We start from the raw sequence: 21986 nt of genomic DNA, 5'->3' as shown, positions 1-21986 counted from the left end.
TTAGTGCAAATTAACGCACTATCCGTGATTTTACTGGCCAAGGAACTGTGTGTACTATAGGAGCTGGCCAGAGGTGTCACTGTTTCAAATTCTAGGACCCAGCACATGTAGTAATAAGAAGAATTTATGATAGCTGGATAAAGTGAAGCATATGCATTTGATTTGTATGAAGAAAGGCAGTGTGATAGCAATGCTTTGTCTTGGATATAAAAATAAAGCTCTGATATGAGGCGTGCATTTACAAAGAATTATGTAGTGGAAAATGAACTTTACATGCATGTAATAATATATAAGAATGACTTTTAAAATGGAATTTTAAATTTCTAAATATTACTTTTTTGTTCCTCTTGACTGTGTAGCTAAGCTATCATAATTCTTTACAGCCATTCTATTATCCTCAGCTATCAAAAAGCCTGTTCCACAGTGTTAATAAGATGCCTTGCAGTATTAACTTTAAAAGTAGATTATTACTTCTGTTGAATTTAAATGAACCCTTTCCTTTAGACTGTGTTAGCGCAGATAACTAACAAGTTATCTGCAATTATTTTTGTAGGTGGTTAGAATTATCAATGTGGAATCTCATTAATATATTACCATTCTTGAATTTAACAGATCCCATTAATTAGTGCRTGGTGTGGGAATGTAAATACAGCAGCAGCAGATATTTAATATCCAGATTTGTGACTAAGAGAAGCAAGCAATAATTATTTGTATTTGGATTCCATGTACTGGATCTGGATTGGGTGGGAAATGCTTGAGAGACATTTCTAAGCTTCGTGGAGGTGTTTGACTTTCATAACACCTGCCTCCGAACGCARTGGGGTTTTGGATTTTTTTGCTGAAATGGCTAACTAGGGGTGGCTTGATGGTAGGCATTGCAGCCCCTCATTTCTACATAGTAATACTCTGTCTGTCTTTGTAAACTAAGCAAGTCTGAAACATAGACTTGGGTGATGTTCGGAGATAGTTTTGTGTGTTCATTTTACTTTTCGTAAATGATCGTCAAAATCTTCTCAGAGATATTAAAGGCTTAATTTGTAGGTTTGACTTAGTGTATCCGCAGACTAAGAAAAATGAATGAGATTTCAAAAAGATTTTATGAAAAATGGAAAATRAAAAATAAGAAAGTGAAAATGAAAAATATGAGTGTAAGTATCTTACATTAATAAGACTTCTGGAAATTTCTTTGAAGGTGTGAACGTCGTTTTGAAGGACATATTAGCCGCTGCCATCCATGTGGAATTGCAGTATCTCCTTGTGGGCAGTTTATAGCCAGTGGATCAGATGACAAATCTGTAAGTAATGTTTTTGCTTATGTTTCCTCCTAAACTAMTGTAGCTACACACATTGTGAACCATCACTCTTTTCATATATTTTTCTTGGATTCTTCTTTACAGGCAAATTTGAGGTCTAGTGTGCTTTCAAAAACTTTTATCGTAACATATTCTTTTCTTGATCCTTGTTGTACGGTAGGATTTTGTGACTGGGCCGCTCCTACRATATGCATTTGAGTTCCTTGTAAGTAAACCTTTTTAGGACAGTTGGGCAGGACATCTGTTTAACTTTTGTCTAGGTCTTTCTAGGTGACTCATTAGGACTATGAGACAAGGCTTCTGGTTAGCTTCAAATTCAGAACAAGAGGAATTTGCTTTTGTGGCTAGTTTTGAAATACTGGTTATAATTCTATGTGGAGCTTAGAAGTTTTGTTGGCATTCATGCCTGGAAGTGCGGCAATAGCTAATATATTATTTTCATTTTCTTCATAAAATATATTCCTACAATTTCTGGTGATTTTATTTTCAAAATGTATTTTTCAGTACAGAAGAGAGGGGTTTTAATTGGTCTTTGAAGCAAAATGCATCTAATATTTTCTCAGTTTATGAAACATATAGGATGAATTTGTTAAGGTTGTTGATGAATAGTATAAAAAGAGATGCTGTTATAAGACCTATTTGCCTTTTCACTAAGGTTTTAGTTTGGAATCACTGCAGATATAAGAAAAGAAAGGAAAGAACATGATTTTGCTCTCACTGTGAAGTCTTGGCACATGCATGCACATCATGGGAAGCGGAATAGCTGGACTGCGTCCTACTCCAGTTGGCACATGGTCACTGGTGGGCACAGTGCCAGTCATCACTTTTTCGTATGGCTCCTGGGTTGGAATTTTGCAAGATTTTCATTGTAAGTCTGTAGAGGTCTTTAACTGTCCTTGATGCTGCCCCCTCAGGAAATGTGAGTCAGTTTCAGACTCCGCAAAATTTATGAAAAAACTTGCTGCAACCCTTCTGTTAGGACAGAATGAAATTTTGGGACATWTTAGGAATATTGTCTTTGCAATGTTGACATTGAATATACGTTTATTTTGGAAAAAAAAAGAAAAAAGAAAAGAAAATTGAACATGGCACTGACTAGTGCATTCATATTGTTAAACTAAGAAGGTCCTGACGAATGGACTGTTGTGAAACTGAATCAGTGTTAAGAATATCAAGTTGGCAAATAAGATTACAAATCATATTCTATGAGTGCAGCTTTTATCCATTCCCATGGACATTCATAAAAGTGCGTAATGTGGATAAAAGGCAACATCTTCAAATAATGAATTCTGCAAATAACTTATGTAACTTTCCACTGACCAACAACTGTATCTTCAATCATCTTGCACGTTAATTTATCAAATGCAATGCGTATAGCCCATGGTTAACAAACATGATTGATTTTAAAGCCAGAAGAGGCAGAACTGGAATATAATTGAGAGTCATTAATCTTAAACTGCCTTTTATATTTCACAATGTATTAAGTGTTTTTCAGAGAGAAATATGTGTTGGCCACATTGATTAATAGCAAAATCAAAACCACATTCCTACAGGGCACGAAACCAGAAAGCCGCAATATGCTATTGTAAGCAAAGACTTTCAGATTCAGTCCTCYTTTCATTATACTTACGAAGTATATGAGACCTATTTTATATTCGTAGAAGAGCTCCCTATAAGTTCTATTTGGCTGAAGTTTCAGCTTGTTTTCAACTACTTTTGAATTGCTTTTGGTATGTGTGTGTGTGTATGAGTATGGAAGTATGAGTATGTGTGTGTGTATGAGTATGGAAGTTCATGGGAGGAGGTGTTCTCCAAACTGCTTACTCCCACTCCTTTGAAAGAACTTTTGTCAAAAGCTCTGCAGACCCTGACAGTCTGATGAAAGCAGGTGCACACAGGATTCTGATTTTGAACTGTGATGATTTTTCTATAATCCATTATGATTACAAAAGTTTTTTTCCCCTAATATCCATTCCTGCAATAATATTAAATATTCTAAAGTTATATAGGTGGATTTTTTTTAGTTGAATACACATAAGATTTTRTTTTCTGACTATTTAACAAGTGGACAATTGGATATTTTTGAGTATTAAATAATAGTATTATGTTGGACAAATACTCTCTAATTGGATTTAGGTTTCCATTTTTGCTGTAGTCTGTACAAAAATATTTACGTAAACACTTGCTGAGCACTAAGAAAGTTTCAATCTAAAGACAATTCTAGAAAAGAAATCTCAATCTAAAATGACAAAAAATATTTGGAATGTGTGAAAAACTTCATGTTTTAAAATAGAAATATTTAAACTTTTCTGTGCTTCATGGAGTTTTAGTTAGCTATTTTACTTAGATCTAATTAGGTTCTTCATTTTTGTTTTTGAATAACTTGAGGGTCACTGAATAAATTCCAAGTTTCCAGAAATAATCTGAGGAATGCAGAAATTAAGTTTGGGGTCTTTAATTGTTTTCAGATTCATTCTTTCTATCTCTTTTTGAGCTGTAACTTTTAAGGAGCAAATTTTGACCCCAGTGCTGAAATGTAATTTGCTAACATAGAAATATGTGCTCTGTGGAGTCTCAAAGCCTGGAGATCTTGAAAGATCTGTGTATTTTCACAGTTCACACTGATTGACCCATCTTACAAAACCAGAGGTTTTTCAATATAAAAGTTAGCCGCAGCAGTTAAAAAAACAAAACAAACAAACAAAAAAAAACAAACAAAAACAACAACAAAAATGTATTATATAAAGTTAACTTCCATTTTACTTGTTATTTATCACAGTGTAGGGTTTTGCTTACAACAGTATTTTTGAAACACATTCTAAATGCAGGATTAAATTTGGGGCTCCCAACTCTGAAGAAACTGAAACAGTTAACAGTTGTTGCTAYAGTGGAGTAGCAAAAGTACTTGGAAAAGTTTAACAGTGATACTGCCTAGTATTTATTGGTCTACATCTTGTACTGAGGGTTACATTACAGAATGAAYTACATTACAGAATGTAACACAATTATATGGAGCAATGGTAGGAGCTGTCTGAAGTATTTTGGGTTGCGGTGTCACTGAACCCAATTAGGTTTTGCTGAAGTTATCATTTCTAAGTTTGTATTGTCCATATTTTTTAGTTCAGATTGACTTTAAAGTAAAACATCTGGAGAAAGTACTGCTGTGGAGGTGGGGAGGAGGGGAGAGAAATAGAGGACGGATTGCTTGGCAGGAAGAAATCCATGGCAGAGAATGAATGATGGAGACTGTGGTACTTCTCTGCCAGCTCTCTGCCTTTTGAAAGGAAGGCAGCTTTGGACTATTTCATAGTGTGAATGGCTTTTATGATCCTAGAAGGGAAGACACAGCTATTGCTTTCCTACTGATAGAAGCACGCCTCTATATTGTACTGTTACTGTGCTGTCTCTCTGGATATATCTTTGGCGATGGTTGAAAACCATAACCTTGGTAGATTACTTGATGAAGTGCGGAATTATGTGAGCATGAGCACACCTGCTCTTGCTTGCTTTGAGGGCTCCTCAGACTATCCCTTTGCGTGTGCTGCCTCTGTACTTTGGCCTTGGCTGGTATAAAGCTTTTACCAGACAGGCAGCCGAGAGCAGCGGCAGGTTTTCTGATGGCTGAAGTGTACATGACTGCCACCAAACCTCTCATTTCTAGTGGCCTGTCAGAACAGAACGGGATCAGGCTACAGTGTGTTACAGTGGTGAGTTTTAAGGTTAGTATTACATTTGAGAGCTGAGTGGAAGTTTATGAAATTGACTTTTTTGCTAGGAAAATTCATTGCAAAGTAAAAGGCCCATATTCAAATGTAGGCAAAACAGGAAGTCAGAGTGGATATGAATACCCACTTTTCATTTCAGTATGCCTACTTGTACGTATAGAAACAGCAGTGAGRTGCTAAAATGGGTGTGTATATATTTATATGCATAGTGCTTGTGTTTTAAAAATGTCTACTTTTTAGCATGTAGCTCTGACAACAATTGAATAATTTAGCTCTATTGCTACTATCTCCCTGACACCTATTAGCTGGCTGCATTATGCTCACAGACTTACTAAGGTGGAGAAATCCTTTGTAAAGAAATTCTATTTATGCTTAAAATGGAACAAGGATCTTCTGCCTCTTGTTTAAGCTTGCAGTATTTATGTCAGAGTAAACAGCAGTGCAGAAGCAGGTAGTGCAATTACTGGTACAGTTCATGCAGAAGAGAGTCACGGCAGCAGTCAGAAAAGAACCATTTGCAGAATGGCTGTGATCCAACCATCCTGCTTCGTAAGTGACTGCAGCTAGAGGTGAGGTAAGTTTTCCTAGAAGAAAAGCTTCAAGTAATAATTCTGCACTTTGCCAAACCCAACTATACTATAAAAGTAAAAACGAAACAGCCTAGGTGCAGTAGAGATTGGTGCTACATAAATACCACAGGCGGACAAATAAAACCTAACATATACGAGGCTTTGAAATTGGCTAATTAAGTAGAAACAAAATTTGGGAAAAATGTAAGTCGGAAATGTCTAAGGAAGGGAGGCTTACAAAATCCAAACTGAGTTATGGTTTAGATCTGTTTATATGACTTATTTTGTTTCTGGTAAGGAAAATCTGAAGTATGTTAGCTATAACTGCCAGAATACTGGTATATTAAGAACTAGCCCCTGCATCTTGAAAAATGACTGAGCTTTGTAATATTCACTGTTTTAATAATAAAGAGCATTATTAATTTTCACCGTTTCTTCTTTTGTGGTTATATGGAAAGAATTCAGGTGGAAACTGGGATTCCAGTACAGTGGGCAATTTCCTGCGAATCCCACAAAGAGAGTCTCCCCAGCAAATGGCACTGGAAGGGGAAGGAACTCTGGGGGCTTTATTGTACTCAGCATTTTTGGTGGCAGGCTTGAACAGACTTTAGTTTCCACGCTACCATGTGGGGAGTATATAAGATATCCCAAGTCTGAAGAATGTGAATTGTTGCTTAGGACATTTGTAAAATCTGTTTTATTAYGTGTGGAGTTGGCACTTGGGCCTGTAGTTAAGGTAGTCTAACACTTTCCACTATAATTCCGTTTTCAGTTGCTTGTAACTGTCAAATGAGAACATTTTGGGCTGAAACTTTCCATACTGGATGTCTACTTCAAGCTGATTGTTATTTTAAATTTTAGTAAAAGTAGCTCAGGTGCTTTTCAAACTCAGTGCTAAGAAAAAAATACATGGTTCAGTGCAGCACCAATGTAAACGAGGGATAGTAGGTGGAGTGCAAGTCAAACAATTATACCATGTAGCACGTGTGTTGTTTACCAAGTTTAGTGGCACTAGTGGACACTTGCATCCTTGTGAGTTCATTTGAAATGCTAGACCATCCCAGGAAAGGCATAATTTTGGCCATTCCATGTAAATCTTCTGAAAAAGAAAAATCTTTTTTCTTTTTTGTAACGTCAAATTAGGTATGCTAGATGTGGACATTTTTTTTTTTTTTTTTACAATGTTAGACTCGTTCTGTGGTTAAAGCCACAGCAGCTATGAAAATATTTAACATACTATCTATCTATTTATTTATTTATTTTAATCTGCTATTGCTTTTGTAGTCCTTGCAAAAAAATCTGGTAACAAGGAGAAAATGTTTTGATATGCTTCCCTCTTCATGTTTCCAGCAGGGTAAGTGGTCTGACTTAGATGCAGATGGTCATGGATYGGACTAGCGGACAAAGGGAACAGATGGGGATGAAGTTGCATTGAATATACGAAAAAAAAGGAAAGAAATTATAGCAAAATTCAGCAGATAGAGTCAGTTTATTTAGTACACCCTCCAAACCAGTGTAGTAGAATTAAGTAGTTTTCCATTTGGATGTATGTACTTCTCTTCATGAAGGGTCCTTCACTTTTCTTCCCTGTCTCTTACAATTTAGAGAAGTAAGCAGAAGTTTTATATATATATATATATATATATATATATGTTTGTGTGTGTATATACACATATACATACATACAGAGTGCTAAATACACTTTCACCCTGTAAGTTAATGCAAAGTGACTACTACAAAAGTTCTCCAAACTTCAAGTAAAAGGAAACACAAGTAAGTATGTGGTTATGGGTGTAGGAAACTTGTTTGGAAGTTAATGGTATAGGTAAATGATTTTTACTTTTGGCTGACCCTTGGACAGAAATGGAAAGGAAATATCAATATCTCCTGAATCAGTATTTTTATTACTAGAAATTGCTCTTAATATAAAAAAAAGGGATTGACTTTGGCTAAAGATTTTAGCAGATTATATGCRCATATGCATTTGGGGTATTGCTGAGTACTTCCTAGACCTTCCTGTTTTTTTATTACATTTGGTTTGCACAAAACCTGTGCTTTTTCTATCATTGAACTCGTGTTCAGTTTTTTTTCTTTCACTAGTGTTATGATATCATTTATAATTCACTTACAACTGTTTTTTCTTTAAAGAAGAATATGCTAAAATCACCTATTAAGTACAGAATAGTAAAACAATTTAAATAACATCAAAAATGTAGTAAAACTAGAATGATGGTGGACTATAGCAGGCGAATATTTATACTGGAGTTATTCCACTTCTTATGAATGCCTGAACATCATTTCTCTTAAAATACTATTTCCTTTATTTTTACTATTGAAGTTAAAAATAAATTTACTGAAAAGTTCATTTTCACCAAGTTGACTTACATATGCAGAAATCTGGCTATCTCTGGCTGACTTAAATATCTGGGACCAAAGTTTATTAAACAGAAGCTTATTTTATATAGTATTTTATGGTGTTATTTTTCTTCTAATGACATACAATTGTGATACACATGTCAAAATTATTTTTATTTAAAATGTTTGCTGTTGCTTTCCCTAAAAACACAGTTGTGTGAAGAGAAATTGATAGCTACCACAAGGAAATAAATTGTGTTGGGATGTAAACAGGGACTTTGCTACTTTTTCATTTGAAACTGGGCCACAACATCTATAAAGTCAACATTTATAGATCAAGAAGTAGATCACTAGAAAGAAGCTTAACATTAATCCTGTTGTGAGAGAACTCTCCTGAGGAGTGAGGTTCAGTGAGAAAATTCTGTTCCCAGTTCTGCTCTGTGTTGTATAGCAACTCTTTAATAATAAAGAAATATTTGTAGATCAGAATCATGGTCTTCTCATTACTACATTTTTTTTCCAATGTGCCTGTCTCTCTTTCCTTTTCTTGACCCCAGTGAATCTTGTGACTTGATATGAGAGTGCTGCACAGTTCAACAGTTGGAATCATTTCTTGAAAGATGGAAAGTAAGCATTTGAATTCTTTTCAAGTCAAGGGATGTCATTAGCTAACATCTCTTTAAACAACTGTTTGAATACCTTTTTCTTAGATGCTAGTGAACTTGCCCAGCTTCTTCATAGTGTTTAAAAAAAAAAAAAAAAAGAAAAAGAGAGAGAAGTTGATTTAGCAACTGTGTGGAAAAGCATAAATTGCTAGAATGCTTGTGTTTCACAAATATAAGATTATCTTAAAGAACAATGAAATATCTAATCTACAGAGAGAAATTGGGACCTAGACATTAAGTCAAGAATGAATGTGCTCCTCCACAAATTAAAACAAAAACGAGAGTCTGGAATGAAGAAAAAGAGAAGAAGAGAAAAGATCAAGTTCAACAACGTTCTATAAACCACTAAATTATATTGTAAAATTTTCAGCTTCACTAACCTCTCTTTCTGTGATACGTTCTAATAGTTAAAACATGGAACCATATTTTTTCTTGGCAGAGAACCACTTGGAAGACTTTGTAGATCTATGATTCATGAAATGTTGTGCTCTTGAGTCCTTGACTTCTGGTGTTTGTGCCTGCTTCTGTGAAAGGAGAGTAGGCTTTACTGTGCAAAATGCTGGGGCCAGTGTTCATTGTGAGCCTGGTAAGAAAGGTGCTTTAAGCAAAGATATTGCTTAAAATGCCACTTATTGGAACTAATAGAGAAGGAAAAAGAGAATAATGCTCCTTCAGATGCTGGAAACCATGCAGCATTGAACATGAAGTCATGGCATGGCACTCAGTGCAGATTCTGTCCATGGAGAGGTTCACCAGCATTTTGATCTGTAGAGCTCTTATAGGATGTTCTAAGAAGGAAACAATTTTATTCATTATTTTTACTGTTAACCAAAGTAAGTTCACATGAGTTCACTTGTAGCTTCTTTTTAATGTTAAAGAGAAGGATATTCAGGTTGTATAATCACTGGTGGCAGCTACTACAGCCTTCTCCRTTTTAACTAACTGTCTAAGTTTATCCTCCACTCAAGAGGTATGTATAGCACAGAACAGCTCTGAAAGTCTGCAGYGTAGCACAGCAAAGCAGAGCACAGGCTGGTACCTACTCAAGTTAGCTGTTATGAGGATCACTAACTCCCTGATATTACTGTTCTCTCATCTAGTTCCTCATGTACCAGGAACAGGCTGTAGATGTACCAGGTGTGCAGGCTGTAGAGGACTTAGGCTTCATACAAAATACCTGAACTTAGGGGTGATTTTATTATCTGCAGTATTTTCCTGATTAATTTCTGTTAAGGTTTTTTTTGTATAAAGCAAAATACCGTGACACATTTGTCCTTTTTTTGTCATTTGTGCAGTTTCGAAGAATAGGGACATATGTACAATGGCRATAAGGATAGCTTTTGAATCACAAGGACCTAAAAAATGTCATGGCATTATGGAGTATTGTGTTGGTATTAAACTGTTTTGACAGAAGTCTGCAGGATTTTGAGAGGTATTTGGCAGGAATGATCTCTCCATATTCTCATGAATTACTTCTGCCAGTAAATGCAGAGAGACATCCTCTTCTGGAGGACGTCTTGTAATGTCTCTTGCACTCTTCCTCAATGTGCTCTTTTCTTTCCTGGAATCTCCATGAAATATTGACTAATAACCAAAGCACCATCTCCTATCTTGTACATTTGTTTGAGACTTAAGATTATAGTGTGTGCATGTGCCCTGAGCTCTTTCTCTGCATTGTGGTGATAATGAAGTGCAACCTGCCTGCATCTCTACACCTCAGCATTGTTGGAGCAGGAAGGCTGCTGCTAGAGCTATCTGTCTCCTTAGAAGGAAAGAACTCTGGACAGTAGAGACAAATGGTATACAGTCTGACTAAGCTTGCAATGACGAGAAGAGCTGATATTACGGGTAGTGAAATATGAAATATGACTATCAGAATCACCAGAGTGAAGAGCCAGGGTGAAAGAAGGAGAGCAGATGGATGTGGTCTTACCAGCCRTAATATAAGGACAAGTATTATTATAATAGAAGGTTTCTAAAACCTTCCGTGTTTAAGTCTTATTACTCTGCGTTATTATAATCCATTTGGGATGTGAAATAAATAACCAACACATTTTTTTTTTCCCTTGAAATGGAATCTTAGGACTGGAGAAAATTTAAAACATTAATTATAGTGTTTCTCAATAGAAAATCTCATAACAGCAAGGACTTGCATACTCCCATGTACAGAATGAATCTATGGCCTTGTACCTACCATGAGAGAAAAAAACCTTCCTGTCTACAAATTTTTGCTTTTTTTATTTTTTTTTGAGTTATTTTATCATTATCTTATTACCCTAATTTGTCTGTTGTCATGGAACTTGCTCATCTGCCCAAAAGCTACTAGTTATAGTGTCTATGGTATGGTCTAGTTTTCATACTCAAAATTGCAGCTTGAAGGTACTAGCAGTCAAACACTTATTCTAACCAGTTTTCTGAGAAGTTAAAAAATTAGAGAAGTCATACAGTTTGAGGCTCAGTTTCCCATTAGCAAACATTTTCTGCATCCTTTTAGGACGGACACAATGATTTAACATACTACTCTGGACTCTGTTACTTCCCTAGTTAAAATGGCAACAACTGCATGGAATTCTGCAAAATATCCAAAGGTTAAAAATGGATGACTTCTTCTCTGGCCCTTTTTAGATACTTCATTGATGTCAATAAATGGTTTTAATTCCMTATTCTGGACTGAATTCCAAAATATGCAAACTATATAATGCTGAATGCAATAAAATAGATTTATTGTTGGTCTTTTAGTTTCCTTCTCTGTGAAAGTAGCCATGAATGGAAGATTTGACAGGGAGTTAGGACAATCCAGTGTTTCTTCGGTGCAAGTGTGTATTAAAGAATCCTTGGAGAAGGCTAATAAAAATTATTTCTTGAGTGAGCCATTGAGTGTATTTTGGGAGCTGCATTGGTCTGTAAATTTTTTCATTAATCCTGAAGACTGTCTTTGAATCCACAATTTGTAGCACAAATGTCTTGTAGTTGCTGTTGGCTAGGGCAAGCTAAGCCAATTAAACTCATTTTAGGATACTATCAACAAAAACAATTAAGAACAAGTCACAGGGTAGTCACAGGGTAATGTTGTTGTAATACTATCTAGGCATACTTTGATTTACTGTTTATTAGGCTGGGCTCTGAAATACTTTGAATTCCATGTTTGTGGTCATAAATGCAAATTTAATAAGGAAAAAGAAACATTTCTATTTTTTCATGGCTTACAACTTATTTTTTCTTTTGAAATACACATTTTATCTATAACATACCAATATGTTTGTGTGTTTTCTGTGTGCTTTATATGTCTTGTTCAGCACACGTAATGTGTGACAATTTTCTCTAGATAAGGCAAAGTCTCAAACATTTCTGTGCAACAGCGTTTGACTCTTAATTCTATTTTTTATATATGTAGAAGACCTACATTGCACAATTAATTTTTTTTTCTGTTTTCTTTACATGAGATGATAGAGTTTAATAACACACCTCAAATGTGATATCAATGTAGCTAGGAGTTTCACTGAGTTTGGGATTGTTTTCTTAATATATTTATGTTTTTGCACTATTCCGTTACTTGAGATTGTACCAATAAGAATATAGTTATTTTGATACTCAATTTAATTTACTACTTGGAAAGTGCTTTTTTCTTTTTTTTTTTTTCATTTAGAAGCAAAGACATATAGTATGCTTTTTCTTATTGTCTCAGTGTTCATTGATTTGTTATTGAATTCCATATATTTCAATTACAGGCTGCAAAAGCCTACGTAGAAATTGGAGAATTTTATATAACGTAGTGATGAACATAACAGTTTTCAATTTTAGATATTGAAGCAATGAATTTCTGCATTTTTCTAATAAAAATAAAGGGATTAAATTCTGCAGAACATACTTAAAAATACATTTTAAAAATCAATGTGACTATTTCAAATATACTTAATGTTTGTTTTTGTGTTTAAGGGGAAAATGTTGCAATGTTCTTTTAAAATCATAATTTCCTTTGGGTTAACTTATTTGTATTTGCTCAATTTTCCTGAATTGTATAAGTCTCTACAAAGATATCAATGACACTTATTATATTATGGGAGACGGTGTCAAAAGCCTTGCTGAAATCAAGGTAGACAACATCCACGGCTCTCCCCTTGTCCAGCCAGCCTGTCACCCCATCATAGAAGGCCACAAGGTTCGTCAGATATGTATCTACTTAGCACTTATGAAACATTCTTAAAGTCTCTATAGACAGAATCTTTAGTCTTTTTAGACTATAACTTTTGCTTCTGGACTATTATATATTTCTTTAAAGTGAAAATATCATCTCTTGTTTTTCAGGCTTACATATATGAGCTACGTTCAAGCACCTTTTTGCATAAGTTGGGAGGGCACACAGATTCTGTCATCAGTGTGACTTTTTGTCCCTCATCTCCCCAGGTAATCCTTTGCCTTTTTTTCTTCATAATTAAGATATTATAAGTTCTTTACTGTGAGCTTGTTGCATGCTTCAGATTTGTCTAATGTTAATTTAGGATAGTAACAATGTTTTGTGATCAGTAAATTAATGAAATCTAGCTTTTTCTGGCTTTGCTTTTGCTTTTGTCTTTTGTCCCAATTAATTTTCCTCTTTATGTTCCAGGACTTAGTGAAGTTACTGTATGATATGTGTCATGTCCCWTGTGATCCTACTCAGCCTCTTTCAGTATGTCACTTTAAGTTTCAGCATGTCATCTCACGCCTCTCTCTTGTGTCATCTGTTCCATCTCCAGTACATAGAAATTTTAACCACTCCTTAGTGCCTTGCCTAGTTTACATTAGTTTGTTTGGGCAAGAGGCAATACTTCATTCATCCAGATGTGTGTTTATAAGCCACCCAGGTAGGAGCAAACAGAACGGATAATGTCTTCCTTTTCAGTACCAATTTGGATATTTCCATTCTGTGAGGGAAAAATAGAAATGAAAAGCTGCCAGGTTTTCAGAACTTGACAAAAGCTATCTAGGAATTTAAGAACTTCAGGTTGAATTTATTCAYTTTGAAAGGTTAACTTTGAGTTGTGTGGAAGTAGGATTATACAGGCTGTATAATTTTATTCACCCTATTTCAGGAGGAATCCACCCTAAAGTATATGGCATTTTAAAATCGATTCTCTCCTCTATTACATCTGGTATTTCCTTTTATTTTTACCTGAGAAACATAATCAATCCCTTTACTCATCTAGGAATATCTGCCAAGTTGCCCGACAATGCAGCTACTATTTAGAATAATTCCTTTGCAACTTTATGTTATTTTTTCTCCTCTGTGCTTCTAATGTGGAAAGTACCTTTTAATTTTTTTCCTGTTAAATTATATAAAGATGTGTTGAAGATGGCTATATCAAAAAAGGTTAAAGCAGTTTATGAGCTCTAGAGGAATATAACATCCACTGTGGAAATGCTGTGATAACACGTCCTACTCACCAATGAGATTTGTTGCAGACACTATTAAGAAAGCTATTAACCATTTTTTTTGTATCTTAGTGATCTACATAAAAGTGTTTTTTCATATACTGTTGTTCTTCACACAACTTTGTCAAYTAAAAACATTAATTTGTAGCAGTTGATATACTTTGTGCTACAAGAGAATAGAGAAGCTCATTCATCATTATTTGTAGTCATCTTAAATACAAGCAAGTGATAAAGCAGCTTTATGCWACACAGCATGCTGAGGTGCTACTGATTCAGTTATGCTAAATGCTAGTAAAACTGATATCATATGTTGTTTTCCAGTTTTTAGTAACTCTTAATTTTATCAAAAGAAACAGACATAGTTTAAAGAAGTATTTTATGGCTAACTCCACTTCTGGAAAKATTTTGGAGTGCTCACTCAATAATATGTTTAAGTTACTCCTTTAGGAATTAACCTATCAAAAAAAAATCTAGTTTATATTGRGTCTCTTGGTTTGACCCTTAAAGATTATTCAGAAATTGTAATTATTTTTTTTAGATTCATCAAGAGATCTTTTAATAATGTTTTATATATATATATATACTAGTTTGACTCTTGTAAATCAAATATGTCCACTACACAGACAGTTATATTTATAGTCACATATCTTAAATTTCCTTGGCATCAAGAGTCAAGTATAATTTTTTTTTTTTTCAAAACTTCTGTGCTGTGAACTCAGGAGTCCTGCTTTTTTTCAGTTCCTAGAACCATGCAGACATTCTGGGGAATTTTTAGCATTTTACCTCTTTCATTTTTTCTTCCAAGGTTTAAACTTTGAAATAGAAAAAGTGGTACTTCCTTTTTTGAGATTATTTTGAATATTAACTTTTTTTTTTGGTCCACTGGTCTTTGAGTCTTGTCATATCTTACCTATGTGAACCAAAAAACAAGTTATAGAAATAACCAAAGATTTGAACTATATGCATGTATATATACACACATATACATGTACATATACATGTGTGTATATATATACTCCTGCACACACACATATGTACTTTTTGCTGATTTAGAACATAAACTTTTATTTCCTGAGGTACGTTGTCCAGAGGATTATTACTGTGTATAGTTCTATAATAAGCACTGTTATATACACAAGTAATATGCGCGCACACACACACATATGTTCAATCAAGAAATGGGTATACGTTGGGAACTATGATATCTTCTTCACTACTCTCATATTTATCTGCCAGTATGCTGTGCAGTTGTATTTTAGACTGTTCATCTATGTCCAATTATAGTGTGGTTATTGTGCCAATGATAAAAATCATGCAGAATGCAGCAGCCTACAGAGACAGATGCTGTGCCTCATTGCCTGCAAAGTTCTGGCAGGGAAAATATGAAAATTTGTACTAGTTGGCCGTTGAAAACGGGGGCATCTACATCAAATTACTTGTGCAGACTTTACTTTAAAGATAATAATGTTCAAAATACCACTGTGGAATGAACATTAGCTCCTCTCAACTTCACTAACTCTACAACAGTGGTTGTACTTGTTACTATTCAAAAATATTTATGGAACAAAAATAAGTTCTTTACATCTGGGTATTTTTATATTTTAATCTCTCTTTTTTATTCAGTATGAAAGTAAATGTACTAACATTTCCATATTTTAAATTTTCTGACCTTTTTACTCCTTGTATATATGTTTTTTGAACTAAAAAAATGATCAACTACTATCATGTGGCAAACATCATGTATTTCTGCACTTTGGAATCAACGTTGCTATGATTAACCAAAGTGGACAGTTTAGCAAATTGTACATACAGATTAAAATTAGTTTAAAGTTTAGCACTGAGCACAGCTTGGCAAAAAATATGCTATTACATAGCAGAGAATAGAGCTGGCTTCCTATAGGTGTCCTGTTTTATAGTTCAGCTGTTTGAATACATTTTAGTGGAAAATAGTTCTAGAGAGTAATAGTTCTAGTAATGTTCAGAGGCTTAGTTGCAATCATACCACCAATCAAGTCTTCAAAGTAACAAAACTCATCTAAACAATCGCTGATCAGAGGAGGAGAATCAGCAGATCTGAAGTATGCRGTAGTTGTGGGTCCAAGCGAGTTTAGTCTAACTCTGAAAGTTTACTGCAGAGCACAARATACTGAAATTTGTAGAGCATTACACAGTTTAGTACTGTGGTTGAGAGAGATTTTTTTTTATCATAAAAAATTGGTTTAGGAGTAGTATTATACAATGGCATGAGATGAGAAAGTGAATGGATGATGGCTCATTTGTTGTGCCACTTTGCTGTTCGCTACCTCGTCTACCACATACTTCCTGTTTGGCTAAATGTAAAATWTGTGAAATTCAAATGGCTACATTCTTCCTGGGGAGGCACCTCAGAAGAGCTGTGGTGCACAAACCTCAAACAGTAACTCAAAGATCTACTCTTCAGCTCTGTCAAATGCTACGGAAAGCCAAAATCAATTGATGAGAGAGTACAGATCTCTGCACATAGCTTTTTAGCCTAGAAGCTAAAAGATTTCCCAGGTAGTGAATGATTTCAAATCTAATCTCTCATCAGCCTGAGAGGTTTCAGATCTGCTCTTTAGGAAAGTGCTATAACTTCCAAGTTAGGTTACATCCTGGATTAACTATTCAGAAATGGTTCTTCTAGAACTTGAGGTTCTTCAGTGGCATTGGAAAGATGGAAATATGTCCATTTTATGGATATGGATGTATCCATGTATGTATGGATATGGATGGATATGTACATATAGATGTATATGGATCCATATGTGTATGGATTTTATGGATGTTTATGTGGTCTAGTGGACAGCCAGCAAGAGGCAGATTGAACTTGAGACCAGTGAGGAAGCAATATTGCTTTTTTTCCCCTTATTTTCTGATTCCTCTTCTTACTGCTATATATTTTTATGTATATGCAAATGACTGTCAAGTTCAGGGACCAAAATCCTTTTTCTCAAACTCATTCTTGAGGAGGAACACCTGTGGATTTGAACCAGCTTGCAGACTTTTCTAAGGGAAGATTTTGAAACTGATGATTTCAGCAACACCTTACCAAATAGCAGGGAATGTGCAGGGAAGCTGCTCGTTTGAAGAATTATAGCTGAAATGCAAATATTTACACCTGTACACAAGAGACATTYGGTATTATAAGCACCTTAAAATTCTTTCTAAGTGAGTAGAGTTTTTTGTATATTTGTTTATTTTGTGATTTGCTGAATAAAATTATATTCAACTGGTCTTGGCAATGTAGGAGTTAGCACAAAGTTATATATAATGACAGGAGAAAGGGCAGGAGGAGAAGCTAAGAAATCAAAGACGAAGACTGTAGAGTGGGGGAAAAAAAAAAAGAAAACCACAAACAAATCAAAAAATGATCCTATGGCTTGAATGAAAAACTTTAAATTAGGTAACCAGAATCTCCATCACTAGAAGATTTTTTTTTTTATACCAACTACTGCCACTAGTTAAGGATTTTAAATTGATCCTATTTTGTTTTGTCCAAAGTTTAAATGAATACAGTTAAGAATTATATTGGATTGTGACTAACCTCTACATAAAGCCCCACTGGGCTTTATTCAAAGGGAGACACTGGCAGGGGACAGAAGAAGGAGTGAAAAAGGGAAGTGGCTGATGAGTGAAATTCAGCATCATGGCTGAGCTTTCTGCCATGGAAAAATGCAGCCAAGAGTGAGGTATTGGCAGCACTTCAGTTCAATGGTTGCTTGCCCAGCACCTGTCCGTGAGGCAGTTTGTTCCAGCCATTACTATAACTCTCACTTTCATAAATACTCTTCCAGAAAAGGAGGGAAAAAATCTGGATCATGATGTGTTTACTGGCAGGGGGCACAGTTCCTTTTATCATATGCTACACTGTAGTGATTTAGAAAATGGTTGCTATGAAAGCTGCAGATGGAAAATCAGACAGGAGTGTTGGATTTATCTTAGAGTTTTATTTTCAAATTGATTTATCAATTCTAGACTCTTACTATTCCCCTCTTTTTTTTTTGTTTAAATTCATTGTTCAAAACTTATATAGGGAAAAGTTTTTAACTCACCATAAGTATTAATTTAATTTCAATCCAAATTAAAGAATATACATTTAAAGATATTACAGTCTTTAACGGTAATTCAAAACTGTAGTTAACTGTAGTTTACTTTTAATTCTAGTTAAAAACTGGAGTATGGAATAGAGTACTCAATCTAAGTTTAAAGACTGTGGGAGTTTTGGATTTCAAATCTCTGAACGGTAAATCATCTCTTTTAGAAGTATCTTTGAAGCAAAATAAAAGGAAATGGGGGAGGCTGTTGCCATCTGCTGGTTTTTGACAGCTTTTGTGTAGCTGACTCTTGTTTCATCATTCTACAAGCTGGGTGGACACTGAGTAGCAATACTGTCAATGTGYACACTAGCAAATTGTTTCAGTCATTAGTAGTTTAAGCAGAGCCCAAAGAGCTGCTTTTCTTCATGACTTTTACATCAGCATTCATTGCTGCCACTCCTTCTTGTATGAATATTTGTGTTCTGTCTCTAAGACTCTCTCTGTTTTTCATTAGTAAAAGATAAATCTAGTCATTTAATAGATACAGTACTACTAGTGTACAATGTATAGTTGTTTGGTATTGTATGAGTGACAGATAAATATTGTAGTTATACTAAAACTCAAGAAATAATTATCCAGGTTACCAAAATCTCATTCTGGTTTGATATGTTATTTATTTATATATTTATTTTTAATGTTGGAATGAATGGGATGTTAGCATTAAAGTCCTACAGAACTATATATATTGGTAGGCAATTAAGTTTAGAATACATTGGCTTAACTCAGGATATAAGCATATACACACTATGGCAGAATCAATTTGGTTTAAAGTAGGGATATAGATGTGGAGTTGTATTTTATAGATCTAAGGCTATCAGTCAGATTTAGATAGCCTTTTAAACAYACTAGAAGTATTTGAAAAAATGAACAAAAATGTGAATTGTGTTTTATGAAACATAATTTGCATTTTACTACTGAAATTTCTTCTAGTTTCCATTATTGTCTATGGTTTTTGAAGATTTACATGACAGCTTGATGTCAGCACTCTGTAAATATACTAAGAGGTGGAAAAAAATAAGAAATAAGTATTAATTAGACTATGATGGGGAAATCCCTGAGAAAGCTGGTCTGAATTCAGTGTTGACTTTGCTTTCTGTAGGCAGTTGAATGAGATGATCTGCAGGGTTTCCACAAACTGAATTATTCTATRATTCTCTGTTACTGAAAATTATCCAGAAATCTCATGTCACTGAAGGCATTCAGAATTACCGTGTGGAAATGATTAATATCTGCTAACTACCATATCATTTCAAATGCAAAATCGTAATCGTTCATTCAGAATGTGAATGCATTGTGGCAATCTGTGGCTTGTTTATCAGTAAAATATCTAATTTTGATAGTATGATTTTATATTTAGACGTACAGCTATATTTGAGATAGCATTAACTCCAACGCAATATATTGTGGTGCATTTAGGTTAGAAAATAACTGACAGTCAGAGCATAACTTGGCAACTGGAGAAGGAAGGTTAAATAAATAGTAGAGATCTCCATCTGTTTTGCAGTTAAATCTGTAGGAGTCACTGGAATTAACATACTAAATTTTTGCTRTCCTACATGCATGGAGGCGTGTTTGGTGTTCCTAGATAAGAGATTTGCTTGTGGATCTCTCTGATGCTACAGAAGAGACTACAGTTAGTTTTGAATGCGTCTGGAAATACGAGTTATCATCTTTTACTAGCTACTAACAAAGTAAAATTTTCCTGATGGTCTCGCCTGGACATTTCACTTTAGGACAACTTGTGTCAAAACTCCATTTTTCTACTGTTTTGATTCACCATTGACTTAATTGTGAAGTTTTCCACAATAAAGGTTCTTTTTGCAGTTATATGGAAAATTATTTTTCCAACTTTAATTTGCTGAGTTTTGACTTTACTACTGAATCAGTATTGTGTCATTCTGCTGTAGGACACATTTTTTTTCCAACATGATGCTTTATGTCAGGACTCAGCACTACATTGTTGGAGACTAAATCATGCAGATTTAACACCTAGGACCAGCTTAATCATATGATTTCACTGAAGCCAGGAAGGCTCTTCATGGGCCCTTTTGACCCTCATGTTTCAGCCAGTAAGTATTTGCTATTTTTTACTAGCAATATTTTATTTCTTTATTAGTTTTGTCTCCAGTGATCAGTTCTTCTAATCTTCTGTTTCAGGAGATCAAATTCAGAGAATAAAAAGTGCCATGAAATTCTAAAAAAAAAAAAATTGTAATTGTTTCTTCTTGCTTTTTCAAAATGAATTTTTTAGATATTGAATTCTTTTGGAAGATAAATGTASTTTTTAAAAATTGTGCTTTAAAAAGTTTTCTTTAGAAACTAGCTGGTGAAATTCTTYGTCTTCTGCGTGACCTTTGAATGGACTAACATAACTCATGAAAGAAGTAGAAACAAAATGTAAAGCTAGACTCGCTTGAAGATCTAAGGGGAAGCTGTAAATGTGCCAGAAAAACTACAGGAGGAGGCAGTGAGGCAATGAGCAGGTCTGAGGAAGAGGTCTGGGGAAATTGTTCAGGACATTTATCTTAATGGCAGTTCAGGGCAGCTCACTTTAAACTTAAAAACTGACAACTAATAGAGTGGACAGAGGTTCCTTTGCTCTACCRTCTGAGGTATACATATCTATAAAGGGCAGAATGGCTTATTGAAGCCTCAGAAACTTAGAAACTGAGACTAAGGACATGAAGGTATTTGTCAAAAAAGATACACAGTAAAAGTCTGATGAATTTTCTTTTTGGGTTGGGAGATGGGAAAATTAATTAGCTCCAGAGGAGTAGACTTTTTATGGGTAGGTTACTATTTATCTCAGAAGAGGCTCGCTCTTGGAATTTTAATTCAAAGATCAGCCTGACCTGAACTGAGTATGCCTCTGCTTTGCTTGTTAAATATTAAAGCTAATTTGCCTATAAAATGATGCAATTTCCTCTTTAGGAATTATTACTAAAGAGAAGAAAAGGTGTGCTCTCTTTGGTCAGGAACAGACTAATGAATTGTAAATTATTCTTGAATATTAAGAATTCCCATATCTGCTTTTTCTAGATCCTTTTCTACTGTAGAAGCATTSACAGAATTGAATTGTTGAGTTAATGTTCATCTGCTGTGCTGCCTTACACTTTGTAATCTTGTGCCATTGTAGATGTTAATCAAGGCATGTTTGTAAACATGTTTAAGCTAACATTTTACTTAATGTCTTTGGTGGGCTGGGACACTACATGAAATCAGTTAACTGTGCCTCAGCTGTCAGCCTCCTGATGCTTTAAATGATAAAATTGGATGACTAATCTCAGAAGACTATGAAAGAGAAAGATGATCAAATATTCTTCCAGCATGTCCTTGGATGTGCTAGACATCAAGTATCCAACTCTTTACTCATATTATTTGACAAGCCTGTTCTGTTTCTACGCCCTACTTCAAACTGGTAAGGAAGAAGTTTCAGCCATCTGTATTTCCTTACAATAAGTCATGTGTAGTAGTGCAGGCTTTGTTTAAAGATTATGATGTCCTTGCCAAGGACTGTATTGCAGTTTGTGTCCAGTGAGAAGTTATTTCTTTGACCATCATTTGGCCAAAGAAGACAGCTGCATTAAAAAGTAAAAAAAGCCTGCTGTTGACCTCATATGTAACATGCTTTCTGATGATGAGCATGTTTTCTCCTTGTCTACTCCTTGTCTTCTGCTTGTTTTGCTTGTCAAGTTTGTGTACTTTCATCTGTCAGATTCCAGTGTATTGAGTGGGAGCATGGGGTATATGTCTTCTTAGATGAAGTGAATACATCAGATTATTTTTTCTATCCAATTTATCATAATTAAGTACTACTCGGACCGAATTTGTT

At 34.7% G+C, this 21986-nt stretch overlaps 1 protein-coding gene across 1 annotated transcript in view; it reads left to right on the top strand.

Annotated features, from left to right (window-relative positions):
- WDR27 (WD repeat domain 27) overlaps positions 1–21986 on the top strand; it is a 105084-nt gene that overhangs the window by 45693 nt on the left and 37405 nt on the right. The window contains exons 23-24 of the mRNA XM_026053347.1: positions 1193–1295; positions 12933–13031. Of these exons, the coding sequence (XP_025909132.1) occupies positions 1193–1295; positions 12933–13031 (202 nt within the window). The remainder of the gene's footprint in view (positions 1–1192; positions 1296–12932; positions 13032–21986) is intronic.

Source organism: Nothoprocta perdicaria, unplaced genomic scaffold, assembly GCF_003342845.1.
Source record: "Nothoprocta perdicaria isolate Ctin4 unplaced genomic scaffold, notPer1 scaffold_99, whole genome shotgun sequence".
In the NCBI taxonomy this organism is placed as follows: domain Eukaryota; kingdom Metazoa; phylum Chordata; class Aves; order Tinamiformes; family Tinamidae; genus Nothoprocta; species Nothoprocta perdicaria.
The sequence above is the reverse complement of the archived record's forward strand: the minus strand, read 5'-3'. Positions and strand labels throughout refer to the sequence as shown.